The sequence below is a fragment of the Chiloscyllium plagiosum genome, chromosome 13 (assembly GCF_004010195.1).
Source record: "Chiloscyllium plagiosum isolate BGI_BamShark_2017 chromosome 13, ASM401019v2, whole genome shotgun sequence".
Lineage (NCBI taxonomy): Eukaryota > Metazoa > Chordata > Chondrichthyes > Orectolobiformes > Hemiscylliidae > Chiloscyllium > Chiloscyllium plagiosum.
Window position 1 is genome coordinate 49,322,163 of NC_057722.1, and position 26,236 is coordinate 49,348,398.

Here is a 26,236-nt window from a genome sequence, read left to right on the forward strand (position 1 = left end):
AGTGGAGGCCAGGATGCTAAATGTCTTCAAGGCAGAGATTGATAAATTCTTGATGTCACAAGGAATTATGGGCTACGGGGAGAATGCGGGTAAGTGGAGTTGAAATGCCCATCAGCCATGATTGAATGGCGGAGTGGACTCGATGGGCCGAATGGCCTTACTTCCGCTCCTATGTCTTATGGTCTTATTTGCCAGCACATGGCCTATATTCCTCCAAACCCTTCCTATTCATTTACTCATCCAAATGCCTTTTAAATGTTGCAATTGTGCCAGCCTCCACCACTTCCTTTGGCAACTCATTCCGTACACTCACCACGCTCTATCTTATGGGTCCCTTTTAAATCTTTTCCCCCTCACCCTAAACCTATATCCTCTACTTCTGGACTCCCCCACCCCAGGAAAAGACCTTGTCTATTTACCCTATCCATGCCTCCCATGACTTTATAAACCTCTATAAGATCATTGCTCAGCCTCCGATGCTTCTGAGAAAACAGCCCCAGCCTATTCAGCCTCTCCCTGTAGCTCAAATACTCCAACCCTGGCAACGACCTTGTAAATCTTTTCTGATCCCTTTCAAGTTTCACAATGTTCAATAGGAGGGAGATCAGAATTTCAAACAATATTCCAAAAGTAGCCTAACCAATGTCCTGTACAGTTGCAACATTATCTCCCAACTCCTATTCTCATTGCTCTCTCCAATAAAAGAAAGCATACTAAATGTCTCCTTTACTATCCTATCTACCTGCAACTCCAAGGTCTCTTTGTTCAGCAACACTCCCCAGACCCTTAACGTGAAGTGTATAAATCCTTCTCTGATTTGCCTTTCCAAAATGCAGCACCTCAGGTGGCCAAAGGTTTTGTCAAGTTAGAAATGTCTTTAGATTTGGGCAAGAAAATAAATCAAGAAACAGAGCCATGTAAGAAAGGCACTATTACAATATTCGTGAGGGACTTCCATATGCAGGTGAACTTTGGAAAGTCAGGTTGTCAGCAGATCTCAAGAAAAGGAATTTGTGGAATGTCTGCGATTTGTTATTTAGAGCAGCTTGTGATGGAGTTCACTATGGAGCAGGCAATCATTGACTTGGTAATGTGTAATGAGGCAGGTTTGATTAGGATGCTTAAGGTGGAGGAACCCCCAGGGGACAGTGATTCTAATATGATAGAATTCAACCTGTAGTTTGAGAGAGACATGCTGGAATCAGATGTAATGATGTTACAATTGAATAAAGGTAACTACAAAGACACAAAGGAGGAATAGCCAGAGTTGACTGGAAAGTGACCCTAGCAGGGAAGATAATGGAGCAGCAGGAGCTTCTGCAGTAATTCGGGAGGCAGAGCAGAAATCCATCCCAAGGAAGAAGCAGCATACTAAGGGAACAATGAGGCAACGGTGGCTGACAAGGGCAGTAAAGGGCAACATAAAAGCAACAGGAAAAAGCATACAATGTGGTGAAGATTAATGGGAAGCCAGAGGATTGGGAAGCCTTTAAAAACCAGTAAAGGATAACTAAAAAAAATGAAAAAGGGTGGAGAAGATGAAATGAGTGTAGGCTATCTAGTAATATTTTAAAAAAAGAATAAGTTTTTGTTTTAGCAATCTAAAAGGTAAGATAGAGGCAAAATAGGCATTGGAAAATGAGGCTGAAGTAGTAGTATTGGGGAAGAAATAAGTGGCGGAGGAACTGAATGGGTACTTTGCATCAGTCTTCATGGTCGAAGACACCAGCAGCAAACCAGAACTTCAAGAGAAACTGGGGAGAGGTGAGCACAGTGACCATTTCATCCAAGATGTTTGTTTATTTGCAGATACATTCTATTCTGTTCAAAAAACACACCACTTGCAGTCACAGTCAGTCAGTGTGGCATTTTACAAATTCCTGCCTCTAGAACAAGACCAACCTGATTTAAAACTCAGAGACAGATTCTGAAACGAGGTTTTACACCTACAATTCACTGCCTGACATGAGATGTCACCTTTTGTATCGCTGCCTGATTGAAATTGGGAAAGTTAGGCAGACACTGGTGAAGCCTTTAATTATCTCGGGTCAGTGACTTGAAATAGATTCTGAATTTGCATCTTAATCAATCAAAACTTGCATCTCCTTTCTAATGGTTCTCCATCACCATTTTAGGTTTGTTCATTCCACTTAGACCAATTGTATGATCCTTTGATCTCACTGCCTATAAACTCTGTGTAAGTGTGCCCTGTCTCACTGCATCTGACAAAGGAGTGATGTTTCAAAAGCTTGTGATTGGACTATAACCTGATGTCATGTGATTTTTGCCTTTGTCCACTCCAGTCCAACACCAGCACCTTCACATTCTGGAGAAGAAAACAGACACTCGAGATAGCAGGGCTCAAAATACATGAAGGTGGAAGGCATTTATCTCCTCACAGTGAAAATCATTTCTGCAAAAGGAAAAGCAGGCCTGCAGGAGTTAAGAATTATTTGGATTGGTTCCTAGAGAATGAAGTGTCCACTTACGAGACATTGCAAAATACTGATGCTATGTGGGATTTTTGAACATGTGAAGAGTTAAATGGGGGAAGTTATTTTCTGCAGTTTGTCATCTACAAAAACCGATGTTTAGTTAATATTGCTGTTGTTTCGTTTGTCATATATTCCTTTTAGTCAGTCACCTGAAGTTCAAATTTCTTTTAAAAGTTGTTGGTCTGGATGTAGGTTTGCTCGCTGAGCTAGAAGGTTCATTTCCAGACGTTTTGTCACCCTACTAGGTAACATCTTCAGTGGGCCTCATGCAAAGCACTGTACGTGATTCCTACTTTCTATTTATATGTTTGGGTTTCTTTGGGTTGATGATGTCATTTCCTGTTCTTTTTAGTGAGATACTAGTGAGAGAGGGTCATGTCGCTTTGTGGCTAGTTGGTGTTCATGTATCCTGGTGCCTGTTTGTCCAATGTAGTGTTTGTTACAGTTTTTACACAGTATTTTTTTGCTATTGGACAAACAGACAGAAAACTAGCCACCAGGATACATGAACACCAACTAAACACAAAATGACATGACCCCCTCTCTCACTTGTGTCCTTACATACAGATAAGGAAGGACACTACTTTAACTGGGACAACACATCCATCCTAGGACAAGCCAAACAGAGACATGCACGAAAATTCCGAGAAGCATGGCATTCCAACTGGAACTCTATCAACAAACACATCAAGATAGACCCCATCTACCACCCCCTGAGAAAAAGAACAGGAAATGACATTACCACAGGAAATTACATCATCAGCCCAAAGAAACCCAAACGTATAAATAGAAAGCAGGAATAATGTGCTTCGCCCGAGGCCCACTGAAGATGTTACTTAGGATGACGAAACGTCTGGAAATGAACCTTCCGGCTCAGCGAGCAAACCTACACCCGGAACCTCAACCTCAGCTACAAATCTTCTCAAAAGTTGCTAAGTTGTTGGTCTCTGCAGGAATCATAAAAATCATTTCATTAAGGAAATAACCACTCTAGCTTTCAACAGCATTGACATGTTCCTTTGAGTTTTGTCATGCATCATGCAATGGGCTCTAAATTCCTCTACCCTATATGAATTTTCATTTGTTGAGCCCTTGGCCAATATCCCTTATATGCACACATTACAACAAAATCTATTTTTTTGGACTGGGCCCTTGTATGTTTTCAATGTTCTATGATTACAGTAAGCAAAATGTTAGTAGAGGTATGCAATAAGCCATAACAGAATTGGATGAGTTGAAAATAAATATAGTCTTCCAAACTAGGCAAATTTGTGTGTCCAAATGTTCTATGACCAATAGCATTCTCCTCTTCCCATCAATCTCGAGTACTAGTTAACCTTCACAATCACTTACAATTGCCATTTGGGCATTCTGCACTTCAGTCAGATACTCTTACTGGTTAACTACTAAAGAAAACCTTCTATTTAATTAAATTTAATTAAACTAGAGAGGGTTCAGAAAAGATTTACCAGAATGTTGTCAGGAATGGAGGATTTGAGATATAAAAATAGACTGGACGACTGGGACCTTTTTCTCTGGAACATGGGAGGTTGAGCGGTGACCTTACTGAGGTTTATAAAGTCATGAAGGACATAGATAAGGTGATTAGCAAGGGTCTTTTCCCTAGGGTGGGGGAGTTCAAAACAAGGAGCCATATTTTTAAGGTGAGAAGAGAAACGATTTAAAAAGGACAAGTGGGGCAACTTATTTTTATATAGAGTAATTCCTGTGTGGAATGAACTGTCAGCAAAAATGTTGGATGTGGGTACAGTTACAAGGTTTAAAAGACATTTGCAGAAGTTCATGAATAGAAAAAATTTGGAGGGACATGGACCAAAAACAAAAAGATGGGACTAGTTTAATTTGGGAACATAGTCGGCATGGAGGGTCTTTTTCCATGCTGGCTGACTATGACTCTGAAACCTAAAGAGATAAGAACTGGTGAAAGCTGAAAATATGAAGAAACCTTGTTTGACCACCATCTGTGAAGAAACAAAGTTAATGTTTCAGATTGACCTTTCATCAGTTCAAATAAAAGACATCCACTTGGATTGTTAATTGTTTTTCTTTCCACAGTTGCTGCGTAACATGCAAGTATTTCAAGGATTGTATTTTTATTCCAGATTTCCAGCATCTGTAATATTTTGCTCATTACAAGAGATGGCCAGACACCATTTGCACTTGCTGCAATGTTTGACTAGATCATGGTCACTCAGTTTCTCTCCTGGACATTTCCACCTTTACTCCATACGTATCCCTTGATATCCTTACATAATAAAAGTAATGTTTCAGTCTTGAAATTCCTAGTCTTTGAAATTTGCACTAACCTTTGAGAAAAAAAGTGCTTCCTGATTTTTCAATTCGATGGTCTCGATCTTTTTTTAAGCTCAAGAAGGATCATACTAAAGAGAGGACAAGGCAACGATGGCTGACAGGGGAAGTCATGGACAGTGCCACGGTGGCACAGTGGTTAGCACTGCTGCCTCCCCCCAGAGACCCGGGTTCAATTCCCGCCTCAGGCGACTGACTGTGTGGAGTTTGCACGTTCTCCCTGTGTCTGCGTGAGTTTCCTCTGGGTGCTCCGGTTTCCTCCCACAGTCCAAAGATATGCAGGTCAGGTGAATTGGCCATGCTAAATTGCCCGTGGTGTTAGGTAAGGGATAAATGTAGGGGTATGGGTGGGTTGCGCTTCGGCGGGGTGGTGTGGACTTGTTGGGCCGTGGGGCCTGTTTCCACACCGTAAGTAATCTAATGTAATCTAATCTAATCTAATCAAAAGTGAAGGCATAAAATGTGAAGATTAGTGGGAAGCCAGAGGATTGGGAAACCTTTAAAAACCAACAGAGGATAATTACAAAGGCAGTAAGAGGGTAGAAGATGAAACATGAGTGTAAGCTAGTTAATAATATAAAAGATGATTGTGAGCAGTTTTTTAGATACATGTTAGAGAGAGGCAAGAGTGGACATTGGACTGCTAGAAAATGAGGTTGGACCAGTAGTAATGGGGAACAAAGAAATGGAGGAACTGAATAGGTACTTTGCGTCAGTCTCCATGGTGGAAGATATCGGCAGCATACCAGAACTTCAAGAGAATCTGGGCACAGGGGTAAGTGCAGTGGCCATCACTAAGGAGATGCCAGGGGAGCTGAAAGTTCTGAAGTGGATACATCATCTGGATACATCCACTATTCCCCAGAGTTCGTAAGAAGATAATTGAGAAGACTGTAGAGGCATTGGTGGTGATCATTCAGCAATCATTGGAGTCAGGGAGAGTCCCAGAGGAGTGAAAAATGGTTAATGTAAAACGCTTGTTTAAAAAGGGAGGGAGGTAGAAGATAGGAAACTATAGGTCACTTAGCCTGACCTTGGTCATAGGATTGTAGAGTCAATTATTAAGGATGAAATTGTGGAATATTTGGAAGTGTATTGTAAAATAGAACTGAATCAGCACAGCATCACCAAGGATAGGTCATGCCTGACAAATCCATTAGAATTTCTTGAGGTAACAAGCATGTTAGACAAAGGAGAGTCGAAAATGTGTTGCTGGAAAAGCGCAGCAGGTCAGGCAGCATCCAAGGAGCAGAAGAATCGACGTTTCGGGCACGAGCCCTTCTTCAGGAATGAGGAAAGTGTGCCAAGCAGGCTAAGATAAAAGGTAGGGAGGAAATGCGATAGGTGGAAAGAGGTTAAGGTGAGGGTGATAGGCTGGAGTGGGGGTGGGGGCGGAGAGGTCAGGAAGAAGATTGCAGGTTAGGAAGGTGGTGCTGAGTTCGAGGGTTGGGACTGAGACAAGGTGGGGGGAGGGGAAATGAGGAAACTGGAGAAATCTGCGTTCATCCCTTGTGATTGGAGGGTTCCTGAAGGAGAGCCAGTGACCATGATCTGTTCAGGTCTTCAGAAGGCTTTGGACAAGGTGCCACACAGGAATCTGCTAAATATTATAACAGTCCATGGTGTAGAGGGCAAGGCAGTGGCACAGATAAAGGATTGTCTGGCAGATGGCAGAGAGTAAATAGGTCATTTTCATAATGGTCGCTGGTGACTAGTGGAGTTCTGCAGGGGTCAATGTTGGTACCACAACTATTCACATTATATGTAAACAATCCGGATGAAGAAACTGTGGCATTGCTGTTAAACTTGCAGATGACACAAAACTAAGTGGAGTAGCAGATGGTGTTGGAGGAGTAGGGAGGCTGCTGAAGGACTTGGACAAGCTAGGAAAGTGGGCAAAGTAGTGGCAGATGGAATGCAATGTGGGAAAATGTGAGGTTATGCACTTTGGTAGGAAGAATAGAGGTATAGACTGTTCTCTAAATGGGGAAAGCCTTTGGAAATCTGAACACAGTGACTTAAGATAATCCTGAACTAGGGCTCCTATGATTAATGTGCATGTTCAATTGGCAGTTAGAAAGGCAACTGGAATATTAGCATTCATTTCAAGATGGTGGGAATAAAAGAGCAGTGATGTACTCCTGAGGTTGTATATAATTCTAGAATTTGGAATATTAAGAGCTGTTTTGGGCCCTTATCTAAGGAAGGATGTGCTGGCATTGGAGGGGGACCAAAGGAGGTTTACGAGAATGATACTGGGGATGAAGGGCTTGTCAAATGAATGGCAGTTGAGGACTAGGGATGTATACTTGATGGAATTTAGAATGATGATGGGGGATCCGATTGAAACTTACAGAATACTGGATGAAATGGAGAAGATGTTTCAACTAGTTGGTGAGACTAGGACCGAGTGCAGAGCCTTAATGAAGGGATGACTCTTGAGAATTGAGATGAAAAGTTTCTTCAGTAGGAGGTGGCTAATCTATGGTACCCATTCCTACAAAAGACTCTGGAGGCCAAGTCATTGAGCGTACTTAAGACAGAGGTTCTTATCGATCAAGGGTTTCGGGTAGAAGCCAGGAGAATGGGGTTGAGAAACATGTCAGCCATGATTGAATGGTGAAGCAGACTTAATGGCTGAATTTTGCTCCTTTATCTTACGGTCATGTCCCCTTTCCTTCAGTGATTCCACCATAAGAAATATCTCTTCCCTTTGACCCAGTCAAATTCTTTAAAAAAAATTAAATAGCCCAATCATTTGCCCTGAAATGTATAAACCAGGAATAGGAATGAAACCATAGAGAAGTTAGTAATTGAATTGGGCCTTATTGTGGCATCCAGAAGAGTTCCAAAGCTTGCCAAACACAGATACAAATCTGTGTTATTTGTATCTTTCATACAAATATGTTGGCATTTTTGAATCACTGAATTTGAATCATCCTTTAAATGCGTGATTGCTAAGCTTGCAAAGCTTTTAAGCTTTAAAACAACTTGCTTAACTTGTAAATTGATGCCCTTGTTTAACTGGTTTCTCGTTGTAAGGTAATGAACCAAAAATATTTTAAATTAGGTCTTATTGAGACCTTATTGCTGGAACAGCACAGCAGGTCAGGCAGCATCCAGGGAACAGGAGATTCGACGTTTCGGGCACAGGCCCTTCTTCAGGGGGAGGCAGAGAGCTTCTTCAAGGAAGGCATCCTTGTAAGAGGATTCGCAGTAGGTTGAAATCTTCGAGGAGAAAGTGAGGTCTGCAGATGCTGGAGATCAAAGTTGAAACTTTATTGCTGGAACAGCACAGCAGGTCAGGCAGCATCCAGGGAACAGGAGATTCGACGTTTCGGGCACAGGCCCTTCTTCAGGGGCCCTGAAGAAGGGCCTGTGCCCGAAACGTCGAATCTCCTGTTCCCTGGATGCTGCCTGACCTGCTGTGCTGTTCCAGCAATAAAGTTTCAACTTTGATCTCCAGCATCTGCAGACCTCACTTTCTCCTTATTGAGACCTAGTTTAAAAAGAAAACAACTTTGCAATTGGAAGGAGGGGGAGGATGAAGAAATTTTAATGATTTTATGAGAAAAAAGGATGTGAATATAAAAATGTGGTTTGTTGACATTTCTTTGATAAAATACTTTTCTTGTTACCCAAGGTGTGACAGCATAGAAAAACTGAAAATCCTTCTGCCAAAGTTGGAACTAGAATTAAAAGACCAAGCAAAGTTTAAAGACTTTTACCAATTTACATTCAACTTCGCAAAGAATCCAGGCCAGAAGGGTTTAGGTAAGTGCAGAAAAAGAACTGTTGATTTTCAGAATGCTTCAGGGCATAACTAAAAAGAACAGCATTCTGATGAATTTTATGTAGTGGAGTTGTTTCAGAATAATGCAACCTGTAAGGAATAGACTTTTCATTGAATGTGTTGAGAAAATGCATAGCAGAAGAGTACAAAAGTTTTAATGTGTCCTAGTCTTTTTGTTTGTCATAATCTTTTAAAATTGGTTTTAGTGGGTGCTGTTTAATAGAGTAGAAAATGTCATGTCTATAACTGGTTGCTCATTGTTTCACACAAATTAGAATAGGTGGTTTAGTTCTGATTGACCCTAGATAGAATTAAGGACAGGTAAAGTGATTTAATTTGTTGATTTTGTTTACTTTTTAAAACTTTTACTGTATGTACCATTCCAGTTGGAATAGTATATCAAAACGTTTTAAATTTATTTTGGCCCTAGTCTCTTACTTTCGCATTTTAGGCCATCATTTTTCCAAGACATTACCAATGATTTGTTTTTCTTTTGTCTGTGCATAATAAGTTTGGATCACATTGCATGTGTGTCTATCAGAAATGCGGATTAATATATATGTAGGTCCATGGAGTTATAAAAAAAGTTTTCCCTATCATTGTTGCACATTGATACATTTTTGTTAATACTTGGTGTATTATTTAATAAAAATTGAATTCTTATACAGCAAATGATAAACATAAACACAGTTTATCTGAACCACTTAACTCGCCAAGTGGAGGAGGAATCGGCTTTCCAAGTGGTGCTGCAGTTGAAGACACATTCAGGATATCGCCTTCCAACAGAATGTGTGGTTATGCTGCAATCACAAAATCACTCCTGTGAACCCAGAAGTTCAATATTCCCTTCCTATTTTCCACTCAGGAATTTCATTATCCTTAGTACCCTTCTTCCAGAAGAGATGCTTCAAAAAACATGATCTTACATATATAGTTTTCTTTCCATGCTGCAAGTTGTTATGCTGCATGAAGTTGTCAGCAAGTAGAGTCAAAACGTTGACAAAAGGCTGTTTTAGAGTTAGATATCTCAGACAGGACTTAGCGGTAGCTAGCAGTTTCAGTTCTTCTGACATCAAGTAATTGACTCCAGCGCAAATCAACCCATCTGAACTATTTTCCCACATTCTGGAAAATCTCCACAAATATATCTGCGCCATATTTATCTCCATGTCTGCAGACAACACAGAAAATCTAAAGGAGGCTTGGGAACAAGACCTAGGCTGCCAGATAACGAGGAATAGGGAGAAGTGTGGAGGCAGACCTGCAGGACCTTCACATGCAACAGAATACAAGAGGGGCAGAACTAATTTTTCAAAGGTATAAACATAGATTAATGTTAGCAAAATGTTTAAAAGATATAATGATTGCCATTCATGGCTTTACAAAATTGCCACAAAATAATTAAAATCATTTGTGGTCTTTACACATTAAAATGCAAAGTTAATCAGACAGCACTAATAAGTTATAATGTTGGAAACACTCAGAAGATTGTTCATCTGGAAAGAGAAATAGCAAGCCAAAATTTTGCATATCGAGGTCCTATGTCAGAACTAATTGAAATACATATGTGAATTTTCAAATGAAAACTGCTTTAGAATTGATGGTTTGTTTCTTCCACTCAAAATGCTAATTCTGTAGATGATGGATGTTACAATGTGGTGTTGTTCTCTGGTGCATGTCTACAGATGGTTAGCTAACAAAGATTCTTGATCTTTTTGGTCTGGTTGTGATTTTGCCATGTTTAAATGTAATCGTCATGATTTCTGGCAAAATAAATATTTTTATCTCCAGGTATACTGGCTAATCTTATTGCTACAGTACAAATACGTGAAAATAAAAGTTCATAGTTTGAACAGTTTATTTTCATTATTTAACATTTAGGTCTTTGGAGGTGTGGGTCACACAGATTTAAATGAACTGGTAGCTAAGTATGAATGGAAACATTTAACTTATTTATGAAAACCCAAATTTAGGAAATATCACCTTAAAAAATGGTACAAGTAGAGGTAAAGTTGGCATAATCCCTGAAGACCATAGGACTTGCTCTCATTAGAGAGAGGCAACTGGTGGTGGTTTAACTTAATAGTTACCACACCACTGGCAAGAGGAGAGGTTGAGAAGGAGAGTCCTTTAAGGTAACCACAACCGATATCCAGACGCAGATATAATGATGATTTTCATTCCTGAAGCAGTATGCTTTGTATTGTGGAATCAGAAAGAGAAAAATATGATGATTGTATCCAAATTTCAGACCTCATTACAGCCTTGGTCTAAACATGGCCAAAAGAGCTGAATTTCAGAGGTGAGGTGAGAGTAACAGCTCTTTTCATCAAGGCTGCATTCGACTGAGTGTGGTATCAAGGAGCCCTAGCAAAACTAGAATCAGTGGGTATCAGGGCAAACTTTCCACTGGTTGGAGTCAGAGCTGACACATCGGAAGATGGTCGTGATTGTTGGAGGTCAGTCATCTCAGCTCCAGGACATCTCTGCAGAGTTTCTCAGGATAGTGTCCTCAGCCTAATCATCATAAGATTCTTCGTTAATGACCTTCCCTCCATCATAAGATCAGAAGTGGGGATGATCGCCGATGATTGCACAATGTTCAGCACCATTTGTAACTGCTCAGATACTGAAGCAGTCCATGCTTAAATGCAACAAGATCTGGACAATATCCAGGCTTAGGCTGACAAATGGCAAGAATTATTTGGGCCACACAAATGCCAGGCTATGACTATATCGAATAAGAGACAATTTAACCACTGCCCCTTGACATTCAACAGTGTTACTATCACTGAATCCCCCACTATCAACATCCTGGGGGGTTGTCATTGACCAGAAACCCAACTGGACTCACCACATAAACAGTGGCTACAAGAGCAGATCAGAAGTTAGGAATACTGTGGCGAGCAACTCACCTCCTGATTCCTCAAAGTCTTTGCACCATCTACAAGGCACAAGTCAGGAGTGTGATGGAATCCTCCTGACTTGCCTGGGTGAGTGTAGCCCCAACAACACTCAAGATTGATACCATCCAGGAAAATGCAGCTCCTTGATTGGCACTACATCCACAAGCATCCACTCCTTCCACCACTGACGCTCAGTTGCAGCATTCTGTACCATCTATAAGATGCACTTCAGAAATTCACCCAAGATCCTCAGACAACATATTGCAAACCCATGACCATTTCCATCTAGAAGGACAAAGGCAGCAGTTACATGGGAAAGCTACCCTCTTCAAGTTCCCCTCCAAGTCACTCGCCATCCTGACTTGGAAATACATCAATGCTCCTTCACTGCCGCTGGGTCAAAAATCTTGGAATTGCCTCCCTAATGGCATTGTGGGTCAGTGGACCACAGCAGTTCAAGAAGGCAGCTCACTACCAGTGTCTCAAGGGCAACTAGGGTTGGGCAATAAATGACACCCACATCCCACAATGCGAATAAATAATTTTTTTTTCCTCAAAAGTCAAGCGGGATGTGGAGTATGGTTTTGTTGACCTACTCATGGAAGAAGTTAAAAATCACACAACACCAGGTTATAGTCCAACAGGTTTATTTGGAAGTACTAACTTTCAGAGCGCTGCTCCTTCATCAGGTGGGGCAGGATCATAAGACACAATTTATAGCAAAAGATCACAGTGTCATGCAATTAAAGCAATATGTTGAACAAACCTAGATTGCTGTTAAGTTTTTCATCTTTTGGAGTGGGTTGCAGGTTTAGATACTGATGGAAGGTTTACTTGACGAGGCCTTCGTAAATCTGTCTTAATCTTTGTGAATCTCTCACTTTATCTTTCTACATTTGAACCTTACCTTTTCTTGCTGAAATTTATTTTGCCTGTAAAATTAACTTGATAGTGAATGGAAATGCCAATGTTTTATACAGCTTGCGTTTTTAAAATCCATTTCATGCCTCTAATGCACCTAGCAATCTGATAATTTTCTGAAAGTTTCTATCTCACCTCCGTAATGTGGTCAAGCCCTTTTGAGTGAAATATGAATGCATTTTTATTGCAGTGGTTTACAAAGATGCTTATGTATTATGGCCCTTTTTATTCATGCAAATTTACATGTAAATTTGAAAAAGTGGAAGTGAAAAGCCTTATGCTATCTTTATATACTTCAAAGCATTCCATTTAACTTGGTTGGCATTTTGTGCATGATAAAAAGGACTTTTGAATGTTGGTTGTTTAACTCTACTATTCTGTTAAGCTGGTTCTAAAACATGATGTCATGTTCAAGGTTTTGCAGTCAGGTCAATTAATGGCAGCTGGCAAAATTGCAAAGAAGAGTTAAAGTTCACCCATAAGTTTAGACCAAATTTAATGACCTGTTCAATGAAAAATAAATATAATTGGCTATTTAATTTCTGCTGAACAAAATCCAGCTCTTGGCATCTGTGCTGAAGTGCAAAATAAACTGCAAATTGGTACTCAGGTAGCCTGTGAATGGCTGTCATCTGATATCTCCTGAGTTCTGAAGGAGAATCCTATTGGACTTGAACATTAACTCGAACATTAACTCTGATGCCAGACCTGAGTTTCTCCAATATTTTCTGTTTTTCTATATGAAATATCCAATTTGGCACAGTATTGTAATAGTGGCAGCTGTAGCTAGATTCTACACTAAATATTGTATCTAAGCTGAGAAAGCTGTTTGGTGCAAAAGTTAGAAATCTGTATTAAAATGCGTTTTTACCACAAAACTAATGTCAATAGCACCAGGGATGTGCTTCAATCATTGTTGATGCTTCCAAGTGAAACCCACTTCGATGTTGAGGAGAAGTTGCCTACAAATGAAAATTAAAATGTGTACTGAATTCAAAATCTCCATTTGCTAATATTAGAAACATTTTGCTTCTATGACTCATGCGTTCATTTGTGAAAAACCCATTCTTTACATCAGCCATTCTTGTTTGATTTTAAGAGGACAGGTCAGTTGATACTTGGCTAATTTGCCCTTGCTCATGTATGCTTGCTGTAGCTGGGCATGTTGTGTATAATGAAAGTTTTAGAATCTAAAATTTAGATTATACTGAATTGTCCTCTATCTTTATTGTGAAGGGTATTTGAAGCTGGTAAATATAGCAGCATTTCCCTTTTATGGCATAGCAATTAACTGAGCTATTAATTAAGGTACAGTTCAGCTGTTAACACATAGTTCAGTCAACTATTTTATGAGAATAGGAATATATTTGGCTATTGGGGTTTGAACATTTACAGTAATTTTATAAACTGCCTACTGATGTATTTATAGCAGACTTAATCTCTAGACATTTCCTATTGATCAGGTGCTGACTGAGGGGTTTTAAATTATTTAATAATTTTACATAATTTTTTTTCTTTGGTTAAACATTTGTTGCAGCAACCATGCAAAATAGAGGAAAATATGTGTAAAGTTAATGCTTAGAATTATTTGATATATACAGCACTATTCTTGATGCACGATGTAGACATTTTTTCTTGAAGATGTACAAAATGTTTTATTTTGCAGATTTAGAAATGGCAATTGCATACTGGAATTTAGTACTTGCTGGGCGATTCAAATTCTTAGATATATGGAATAAGTTTTTATTGGTGAGTATAAATTTGAACATTTCCAATTAATCTAATTTTTTCCTTGTTTCAAAATTAAGTGTTTCCATTGGGTATTCTGTAAAGAAGTTATTTTTGTTTAATGCAGGCATCAGGTTATAATCAGGACTTTGTGTTACAGATCATTTGGCTCATTGCACCTTTGGATAGCTCTTCTAGAGCCAGCAATTATTTCCAGTTCAACTCTTTTTAGTTTTTTGTTTCAGATATTTATCCACTTTGTCTTAATAAATTCTGCTTTGCCATGATTTCTGATTACATATTCTCTGTCCTTAAAAAACACTTGTATATATTTCTCATAGCCCTCCCTTTCGTTTGGACATGCTCTTCTGTTTATTTCCTTCAGCTGTAACCAGTGCAAACAATTTTTCTCAGCAAAATGTCTCAGTTTTAAAAGCCACTTTATTTAGAGGCTTAATCACCTTTATTGTAAGAGACATAACTTAGAGAGTCAGAGGTATTCAGCACGGAAACAAACCCTTCGATCCAACTTGTCCATGCCGACCAGATATCCCAACCTAATCTAGTCCCATTTGACAGCACTTGGCCCATAGCCCTCTAAACCATTCCTATTCATTTTATCCATCCAGATGCTTTCTAAATGTTGTAATTGTACCAGCCTCCACCACTTCCTCTGGCAACTCATTCCATACACGCACCACCCTCTGTGTGAAAAAGTTGCCCTTAGGTCCCTTTAAATGTTTCCCTCTCACCCTAAACCTATGCCCTCTAGACTACCTCACCCCAGAATCCACATCCTATCCATGCCCTTCATGATCTTATAAACCTCTATAAGGTTCACCACTCAGCCTCCAATGCTCCAGGGAATACAGCCCCAGCTTTTCAGTCTTTCCCTATAGCTCCAATCCTGGCAACATCCTTGTAAATCTTTTCTGAACCCTTTCAAGTTTCACAAAATCCTTCTGATAGGGAGGAGACCAGAATTTACATGCAATATTCCAAAAGTGGATTAACCAATATCCTGTACAGCAGCAACATGACCTCCCAACTCCTATACCCGATGCTCTGACAAATAAAGAAAAACATACCAAACGCTTTTTTCACTATCCTATCTATCAGTGACTCCACTTTCAAGGAACTATGAACTTGCACTCCAAGGTCTGTTTGTTCACGCAGCGGGTAGTGCAAGTATGGAATGAGTTGCCAGAGGAAGTGGTGGAGGCTGGTACAATTCCAACATTTAAAAGGCATCTAGATGGGTATATGAATAGGAACAGTTTAGATGGATATGGGCTAGGGGCTGGCAAATGAGATTAGATTAAGATATCGTATTGGCATAGACAATTTGGACCAAACAGTCTCTTTCCACACTATACATCTCTAAGACTGTGTGACTCTAAGCTGAAATGGTGAAAAATTTGAAAGTCTGAAGAAACTTGAGGATCCAGGTGCAAAGCTTGATGAAATATGATTAACCAAGACAGAAATTGGTTTTCTAAAAGCTGATGGAATATACAAACATACAAGTTAGGAGCAGATGAATGCCCTTTTGCCCATTGAGCCTGCCTCCAAATATTCCACCAGTGCCATGAATAACTGAAGCATAACCTCCCACTTTTGCATTCAAAGCTGGTTGCAATATACTATAACATTGTTTCCAATTAGCTTTCTTAGTTACTCACTATTCCTGCATACTATGGTTTTGCAATTTACCAGCAAGGATTGGGGTGTGAATAGACTGAGCTGCCAGAGGAAGTGATGGAGGTTGGTACAATTAAAACATTTAAAAGGTATCTTCCTACATGAATAGGAAGGATTTAGAAGGATATGGGCCAAGTGGTGGCAAATGGGACTAGATTAGGTTAGGATATCTGGTCGGCATGAACATGTTGGACTGAAGGGTCTGTTTCCATGCTGTACATCTCTACAACTCTATGACTCACCCAGAGTTGAGAGTGTGGTGCTGGAAAACACAGGTTAGGCAGCATCCGAGGAGCAGGAGAATCGACGTTTCAGACATAAGCCTTTCAGGAGCTTATGCCCGAAACATCGATTCTCCTGCTCCTCAGATGCTGCCTGACCTGCTGTGCTTTTGACTCTGATCTCCGGCATCTGCAGTCCTTTTTCCTCTATGACCCATCCAGTTCTCTCTCCATCTCAAACTGTTGAGTCTCTTACCATGTAGGTAAAATGCTCCTCTATTCTGCCAAAATCAAAACTTTAATCTTTCTGCACATAATACTTCAATTGACAAGTTTTTGCCCACTATCAACCTATCTGGATCACTTAGATCAACTTTTCAGTCGAGTGAATTTTATGATTTCCTCTTCTATCAAGATCATTGTTTTTCCTCATTATAACATATTTTCCTTGTATCTTTGTGTAATCAGCAAATTTAGTAATCATACCATTAGTCTCTTCAGCTGTGTCATTTATTTAAATTACAAACTGTTATGGCAGCAGCATTTATCTTTGTGACATACCACATGTTACACCTTTGCCAACTTCAAAAAGCCGATTGCTGCCTACTGATTCCTCTTCGCTTTCCAATCTTCAATCCATGCCAAAATGTTACCTCCTTTATTTTTTGCAATAACCTTTGTGGAATCTTATGTGATACTTTCAGGAAATCTAAGTTCAGTACATCCACTGATTCTCCTTTTAACCACAGCACTCAGTAAATTGGTTAAACATGATTTCCTTCCACAAGACCATGTTGACTGTGCCAGGTCACTTTGAACTTTTCAAAGTACCTTGGTATAGTGTCTCATAACTGCTTCTAGCATTTCCCCACGCCAGATTTGAGCTAACTGGCCAGTAATTTTCTGTTTTCCATTTTGAATAATACATTTAATATCTTACAATCTAATGGAACCTTCTAGGGAAGTCTGGAAGATTTTGGCCTTTGTACCAAGAGATCTGAATATTAGGTGGTAGAAGTGAGATAGCAGCTGTACAAAATTCTAGTTAGGTCACAACTTGATTATTGAGGATAGTACTGGGCACTACAATTTAGGCAGGATATACTGACTTTTGTGGGAGTGAACTGTAGATTTATCAGAATTACACCTTGACTTCCAATACAGAAGAGGTTACACCATTTAGAATTGTATTTCCTGAAATTTAGAACGTTATAGGACAGTTTGCTCAAAACCTTTCAAAGGAAGAGACAGGTTAGATTGAATCCCCAGCAGCAGAAATTGTTTGTAGGGCAAGGGCCGTAGTGTTTAAAAAAAAATTAAATCCAGACCTGTCAGGACAGAAATTTGGAAATATTTCTAAACACATAGGAAGGAAGGTAGGTATTTGGTAGATAGTTCTGCAAACCCTGATGGATAGCAGGTCAGAAAATCTTTGTTAACCAAGAGTATCGAGGGATATAGGGCAAAGGCAAATTTTTGGAGTAAACTTGTGTGTAAGTCATGGTTTCGTTCATTGCTAGACTTTTCTTCCCATAAGTATGCTAACTATAATGGAACCCAATATCAGTATTTTAGTTCTGTGCTCAGGCTAACCGAGAAAATCATAAAACTCGCCCAACTGAAAGGTCTGGAAAACTTCAAACAAGGCAAGAATTAGAGTTTGGTTTTCTGGTTGAGACTGACAATGAACAAAGAACAAAAAGGAGTACAGCACAGGAACAGCCCTTCAATCCTCCAAGCCTGTGCCGATTATCATGCCCTAGCTAAACTAAAAACAACCTTCTGACCTTATTCAATCTGTATTCCTCTATTCCCTCCCTAGTCACATAACCATCCAGATGAATCTTAAGTGTTGCCAATATGCCTGCTTCCACCACATCTTCTGGCAATGCATTCCAGGCTCCTACCACACAGTGTGTGAAAACCTTGCCTCGCATATCGCCATTAAACTTTCTCCCTCCCACCTTGTAATTGAAACTTCCACCCTGCGAAAAGGCCTCTGACCATCCATTCTATCTATGCCTCTCCTAATTTTGTAGACCTCTATTGGGTTTCCTCCCAGCTGCCGTCTTTTCAGTGAAAACAATCCTAGTCTTTTTAAACTTGCCTCATAGCCAATGCCCTTGAGATCCTGGTGAAACTTCTCTGCGCACACGCTCCAAAGCTTCCACATCCTTTTGGTAGTGTGCCGACCAAAACTGCACAAAATACTCCAAATGCAGCCTAACAAGGGTTTTATAAAGCTGCATCATAGTTTGTCAACTCTTGTAATCCATGTCCAAGCTGATCAAGGCAAGTGTGCCATATGCCTTAATCACCTTGGCTGCCTGCGTTACCACTTCTGGGAACTGTAGACCTGTACACCCAGATCTGTCTGTATGTTAATATTTCCAGGATTCTGCCACATACAGCAAACTTCAAACCTAAATTTGATCCTCCAAATGCATCACGTCATTTTGTCTGGATTAAACTCCACCTGCCATTTCTGTGCCCACATCGATATCCTGTTGTATCCTTTCACAATCATCAGCACTATCAGTAACTCCACCAATCTTCATGTCATCTGCAAACTTACTAAACAGGCCATCCACAATTTCCTCCAGATCATTTATATATACTACAAGCAACAGAGGACCTAAGACTGATTCCTGTAGGACGCCATTAGTTACTGATCTCCATTCTGAAAAACACCTTACCGCCGCAACCCTCGGTCTTCTATGACCAAGTCAGTTTTGTATCCATCTAGCCAGCCCATCATGCATCCCATGTGATTTTAGTTTTTGTACCAATCTGCCATGTGGGACTTGGCAGATTGACATTCTAGCAATGTCGCTTAGGACCTGCCTTATATCAAAGTGCAATAAGTTGCTAGCTGGCAGAGAAAGGAAATTTATTAATAGTCAATGTTATTGTTGCAGAAATATAATCCTTTCTGAAGCATAGATGAGAGCTGCAGAGAATCCCCTTTGTAGCAAACTCCGGAGGAGCTGCCTGGAAGATGGAAAGTTCTGCTGGGCAGTTCCCCATTTCTGGAATCCTCTGGAAGTATAATTGGAACATTTAGTGAATTCCACTGCAGTTAATTAAAATAGTTATTCAGGCGAAGTTAGATTATTGAATGCATAGTCTAAGTCCTGAGTAGCTATACAAGTAATCCCCCCAAGTTAACTCTCATGCTAAACTACACTCCCCCAAAATCCCCTAGAATCTAACCTTACAGTCCCCTTATGTACTTAACCTGTCACAGGAGCTGTCATTGTGACTGTCTGTAATTTTCAGAATAAGACATTGGACTGCTGTGAGAGTATGTTTTGCACCGAATAACCTATCCAAATGGAAGTCTGACTCTGGGTTTCTGAAGGAGCCCTGAGCGGAATCTTCGGTCAAATATTAGTTCTTTCATTTGATGAGAAAAGGAGTTGTGGAGTGGCAATCTCTCATCGCCACTCTTCAGAAAATCTGGCCAATTGTTGTGTCTTGCTTTAGATCAGGTGTATACTAAGAACATTGATTGGGAGTAAGTAGATTGAAAAACAAATCTCATCTTTTGTTATTAATTGAACTTCTTTACCTTCCAAAAGTCAATGTTTATAAAACATTTGATATCCTGACAAATTCTGCCTAAGACGTTATATTCACTTAATTTTACTGAGAAAGCAGTTATGTATTTTCAATGGATTTAGGGTAAATACAGCTGACCTCCTTGATCTTGTTTGGACTTTTAGTTTTACTTCAGGTCGGTGTTAGATTACACAGGATGTGAGTATGAGAGTAATTTCAGAAACAGGTTTTAGGTTCTGGGCAGTAAAGCTTACTTCATTGTTTCTCAGTACATTCAAGTTGCAATTTATAATTGTGATTTCTTAAGTTGCATATTTGCCTTTAGGAACATCATAAAAGATCAATACCTAAAGACACCTGGAATCTTTTATTAGACTTCAGCTGTATGATTGCTGATGACATGTCCAATTATGATGAAGAAGGTATGTTATCTAAAGTAACTGTCCAAAGTTTACTCTGAAGCTGCTTTAGCTTCCATAATTATTATTCAGTTGCTAAACTGTTTTAATTACTTTGGAATCAGTCTTTGAGATTTTTGCTTAATGATTTAGCAGTGAGAGTTACTTTAGAGGTAAATCTGCACTTTACCAAACGTCATTTTGAGTTCTATGACTTTAGATATCAAAGTGAGACAGTTAAAATGGGGCAAATAGACTGGTGAATACATCAGAAAAATGTAGGTGACAGGAAATCAATTTGATCAATAATTTCATTTGTAAAAAAGGCATATCAGTTACTGTAGGCACATTAAAAATTACTGTTACATTAAGTGGGGATATTGCTCATCGCATCTGATTGAGTTGGAATGGGTTAACCATGACACTACATCTCAGTCTAAGGAAAGTGCATTTTGGTAACCTGAATTTCGTCTTGCTGGGGATGAATAAAAAAACCTGAAGCACTGGAACTGTCCTGAATTGCCCTCAAAATCAACACTCACTCAAAAATATAAATATTACATTTATGCAAGAGTAGAGAACTACTTATTTAAGGCTAAAGTTGAAGTGCAATATTTAGAGTTTTAATTTGTATTTAACCTTTGCAGTATTTGATCTGGGAGTGCTTTTTGTTGAGGATTGGTTAAAGTTCAGTTTTTCAGTTTTATACTCCCCTCCTGAATAATATTAAATAATAAAGAAAGAATGTCTGGAATTAAATTTTTTTAAAAAAGTTTACCTGTGCAACTTTGATGTTTTTTAGGAGCATGGCCAGTGCTTATTGATGACTTTGTGGAATTTGCACGACCGCAAATCACTGGGACAAAAAGTACAACAGTGTAGCATTTGGGAAGCTTTGTCGCAAAATGTACATGGTGTGTACAGAATGAAAAATACAGCAAATAATGCACAGTCATTTCACAATTAGTTAATAAAATTCAGATCAATGGATTGAAGTGAAGATCAATCCTTTTATTCTATCCAGAGGGTTGTTAACACCAAAAAGGACTTTTCTTCAATCATATCGTATTCATTTAATGGTGGTTTGGGCTTCTGTCTTAGTCAGGACCTCTTTATGTAATTTCATCAACACTGAATGCGAGTTCCGTCTGTATATTCTTTGGAATCCCGTTTGGAGGACTTTTCTGAAAGGATAATTTTATAGTGCTTTTTGACATCAAGCACATTGCTGCCTTCAGTTAGGAGCTGAACAGCATTCTTGGACTCCGGAAATCTGTGTTTGAAATGGAAACCTCGATTTGATCAAAGTACTTTTTAAATTATGTAAACAGGCAGTTAGACCATCACAGAATCTTACTTTAGCTAATATTTCAGCTGTTTCTTGTTCTATGGCAGATTACTTGACATTAAGTCTTACTTTCCTATGAAGACTGGATCATACCATGCCTATGCACGAAATTCAGTCCCGCTCCATAATGAAAGTGGCGATAGAATGGTGAAATTCTACAATTGAGATCTGTGGTATTTACTGTTTGTTTTTCTTTTTGACAAGAATAAAGTTTCCCCACCCAATCACCATCTGATATTAAAATATTACTAAACATATTTAGGTCTGGTATAATATAAGAGGCACCTTGTCACCATTCTGATCCTGGATTTTGCATCTTAGCCTTGGATATTTGCAATATGCAGCACCTTGGAAGGTATTTCAGGTTTCCTTTCTAACTGCAGTATGCTGTAGCTAAGAGTACTGAATTAGGTTTTATGCTGTTGACTCAGAGTAACTGAAATTCGTTCACTTGTTCAACTTGGCCACTCTTAACATAAAACAGACTTTCCTTTTTGTTAATATATCCAAGAAAATTTATGGTAAGTGGACTAGAAATACCTCTGTCTTTTCATTGGGGTTTATAGTCGTTCATTTTGTTGAGTTTAAAATAGTCTGTCCGCTAAAGAAAGTACTAAAGGCAAATATTTTACACCAGTTTTGATCTTGCACCCTGGCTGATAATTCATTTATGTGCAAAATTGAATGCTTAAGTTGACTTGGCAACCATCGCTGACATTGGGGTTGGGAAAAAGAGTTGAACATTTGTATTTGTGAGAGATAAATTTTCACACTTCTGTGCTCAGCAGCTTTACCTGTAGTTTCCCGAATAACTTTCTCACAGGTTGCCATGTCTATTGATCATTTCCTCTATACATATCAATACGTTTGTAGAGGATAATGAAGTTTCAAAAACTAATTTCTCAGGTCAGTGTTCCATTGAGTTTTAAGATGAGCCTTTTTTAACATAGAGACAGGAGTTTAAAATATGCAGAAAACCATTTAAGTAGTTTTCAAATCATATTCTTGCTGTAAATGCCTCCCATGTTGGTCTAATGATGCATTTTTCAGGTACAGCTGGAAGTGACTGTAGTCATCAGGATGTTTGGTTTTTTTATTACATATCCTTGATCTGGATTTCATACTCTGGTCTTCAGTAAAAACAGCCTGTATGTTATGCCCTGTGCTAATTTCAAATGCATTTTAAAATTGTTTAATAAACTTTAATTTATAGGTGTTTTGATGTTACACTGCCATCGAATGCAGTTGACTTTCAATCAGTTTTCACTTACCTATGTTTTGAATGCTTAAACTGTTACATGGTTCCTTTCATTTATTTGTGATATACAACCTATGCAGAGGCATGTCAATTAGGTTCCACAGTTTGTTACATACTCCAGTAATATTTTGTTTTCAACCATTTTATTAATTCAAGTGAAACTTGTTAATCAATATTGATGAAGCGAATACACCTAAAGAGTAAAACAAGCCTGCTCATCTTGCTTAGAATACTGGAATTCAAAATGCAGACCTTATTTGAGCAGAATGCTGTTTTTGTCAAAAGTTAATGACCTGGTAATTTGAGCTTTGCCACAGTTTTGAAACTGAAGAGTTTCTGGTATACTTTAATTCAATATTATTGGATAATTTAAAATGTTTTAATTATGTTCTGGTTTCTAATTCCACAATGTCATAAAAAATCAAAGACATTTATCAAGTCATACAACATGGAAACAGACCTTTTGGTCCAAATCGTCCATGCCAGTCGTTCAAATGATCATAAAAGGCTAACCCCGTTGTAGAAAATCTGCTTCCTAATTTTAATTTGGGAATTATACTTTTGTTTTTCTTGAAGATGCATGGTACATTTTAAAGTGCAGTTCTACTGTTTTTATTTTGGTGACACTAAGTTGCAGACTTGAGTCAACCCTAATTAAAATAAGTAAATGGAAAATACAGCTTTGTGCAGATTTTCTCTAAATTGCATTTTATACTGTGCAAACATGATGTACTTGAGTACTGTATGAACTATGGAGTCAGCTAGGACTCCACTATCATTTGCACATGAGATTAAAAGATTCCTAAGAAGGCTTAGCTGTTAAAATAAGGTTACATGAACATTATAAACAAAACATTTTAAAGCTAATGTTAAACAATGATTTTTGGATATGGCTTGAATTTAGGTACTTCTGATGCCAATATAGACTTTTAAATCAAGATATGAAAGATAAATCTATTTAAAATGGTAGATTGATTTGTTGCTCACCACTGCAATCTCTTTGCCTGCTTCTGTAGAAATTCAGTTTACTAATACAGTAAATAATTTTATATAAAATATGCAAGAACTCAATGCACAAGTCTTTTTATGGACTGAGCAGAGCTGGAAATGGACCTCATCAGGTCTGTAATGTCTGCACATTTTTTTGTTGTGTCCTTTTATATTGGTCTTGAAGCTTCTTTTCTTTGTTTTTATAAAATCACAGTTGCAGTGAAAAATTTCTCCTTCACCAAGCCATTTATTAAGCAAGATTCTAATGCAAATGCTTTTCAGTTGGACATGCAAACCTTTAATGGATTGTGAGCCTTTTTGTGTCTAAGCGCACAGCTGGAATTTCATCACGATGAAATCTTCACCCCTCTTGAGTAATCAAATGTGTATGAAGGAGAAATATCACAGTTTTTTTAGTTTGTGTTAACTTGAAAATACATCAACATGCACAGAGAGGAGCAAGCAAGATGGCGAATTGTTGGTGAGTAACTAATCGTGCAGTTTTGAGCAGGATTTAAGTTCCACCTTCAAAATGAGGCTGATGTCTTATTCGTGCTTTCCCATAGGAATGACCTGAACATTACCTTGCTTTATCTTTGGATTATTCTCCAGCTTTCAAACATGATGGAAAATCTTTGTTGACTGAATGTTCTCACTTGTCCCTTGTGGGAGAATTCTCTGTTTTCTTGATTGGTGGGAATGTATTTCAAATGAGAAAGGTACTTATCCATATGTTTGTGCATGCCAGACCTGTTTGTTGTAGAAAATGCACTTCCTCTTTTCTTGGTGTGTTTTAAGAAAAACATCAGAATATTTGATTTTGATCCTTGGAAATATTTATAGACTTAAAAGAATTAAATGCAGCATTATCAATTTTTTTTGAATTGTTGATGGTCTTGGGAAATTTGATATCCAGTTAGTAGTCTTTGTATTTCTATTTGGTTTACCCATCATTTAGTTCTTCCATGCCACAGCAATTTCTAACTAGGGATAGACAAAGATCTACTTTCAAAACTTTTTATCAATTTTTAAGCTTACCATTAGTTTGTTAAGTCAGCCTAACAGCTTTTCTCATGAAGAAACTGCTTGTATTTAGAACCCAAACTCAACATACCTGCTACAGTTATACATTGGAGCTTGCATCTTGTAATTTCGTCATGTTGTGTTCCCAAAATGCTCATTAATTGGAAATGTTTTCATGAAAGTTAGTAGTGTTTCTGAATTCATGAACAATGCTGGTGTAACTAACTATTGCACTGAGCTACTCATAGCGATTTCAGATTGCACCAAAACTGTTCACTGACAGATTTTGTACCAGACACAAACTTTTAATGTCCCCTTCAGAAGCTTGAACCTTCTTGTTTTCTATTTCAGTGTTATACACTTTGTCTGCACATTTTGTCTGTACATTTAAACAAAAATATGATTGCAGTTATGGCATGATGCACATTTTAATATCAAAGCTGACTTAAGTAACACAACTACCATAGTTATTTAAGGTGCTTAGTCACTTGAAGGGATGAGTGGTTTCTTTAAAATTGCCATTGGATTAAGGAATGCTAATCATAAAAAATGGGAAGGTGGGGCATTTAGAATGGTAAATTATCCTTTGTTTTAAAAAACAGAAACTTGCAACTCCCTTTTAAAATTTCCTTAATGAATGCTCAAACTTTCTTTAAACAGCTACATGAAAAGCGGAGATCTTGTTTTCAAGGGCAATATAGACACGTATCTGTTGACCCATTACAGAATCATCTGCAATTTTTATGTAGTGTGCCAAAACCATGGTCTGTCTTCGCTTGTCATAGAATAAACCAACATGTTTCAGTGTATTTTTGTCCTGTTTGGCCACATCCTTGAATATGACTTGAAAAGGGTACTTCTGTTCCTTTGGTGGTATTTTAAGGATAATGGAGAATTGAGCATTTGTTCAAACTGAACAATTGTTAACTGTGAAGTCTTCATCCTCTGGTATGGGACAGGGAAACAGTATTGTAATTCAGGCCTAATATAGTGCTTTGTACGTATTGCAATTCTGTACACTTGTAGGTAGTACATTTTAGAGTATTGAAAGCTTATTTAGAAAGAGCTTGTTTAAATGGATGTCTTGTAAATTATGTAAAATTTTTATCTCATTATGGGCAAATGTATTGTAAATTGACACAATGAAAATCTACAGGGTCCACTGAGAAATGCCAATAAAAGGGTTGTAAAAATATCAATTTATAAGAATCTCATTGCCTGTTTGCTAAGCATTGAAAAAATCAAGAAACATGTTCTGGAATTGAGGTGTAATAAATCCTGTGGATCAAAAGTTGGACGCTCATGTTAAATGTCCAAAATAAATGTGTGGGTAACTGCCTTTTTTCAAGAGCGCAAGTGTTGATTTTACTCTTTTACTTAATCACTTCCTCAATTCATTATGTGCAGGTTTTCTTAGTCTTGGATATGTTTTTTAAAAATAAAAATTAGTTGTAAGTTCCTTTCCAAACTTGCAGGAATATGAAGAGAATTAAACTCAATCCTGCTTCTGATTTAAAAAGACCAAATCTCATGAACAGATCTCATTGCAGCCCTTAACATTT

At 38.4% G+C, this 26,236-nt stretch overlaps 1 protein-coding gene across 5 annotated transcripts in view; it reads left to right on the top strand.

Annotated features, from left to right (window-relative positions):
- Window positions 1-26,025, top strand: part of LOC122555997 (DCN1-like protein 1) — a 41,906-nt gene extending 15,881 nt beyond the window's left edge. For 3 of the 5 annotated variants that reach the window (XM_043702350.1, XM_043702349.1, XM_043702348.1), the window contains 4 exons: window positions 8,470-8,600; window positions 14,113-14,195; window positions 19,983-20,079; window positions 20,858-26,025. In XM_043702350.1, the coding sequence (XP_043558285.1) occupies window positions 8,470-8,600; window positions 14,113-14,195; window positions 19,983-20,079; window positions 20,858-20,937 (391 nt within the window). In that variant the 3' untranslated portion in view covers window positions 20,938-26,025. The other 2 variants (XM_043702352.1, XM_043702351.1) reach the window with 2 other exon arrangements.
- Window positions 26,026-26,236: the final 211 nt, after the last annotated feature.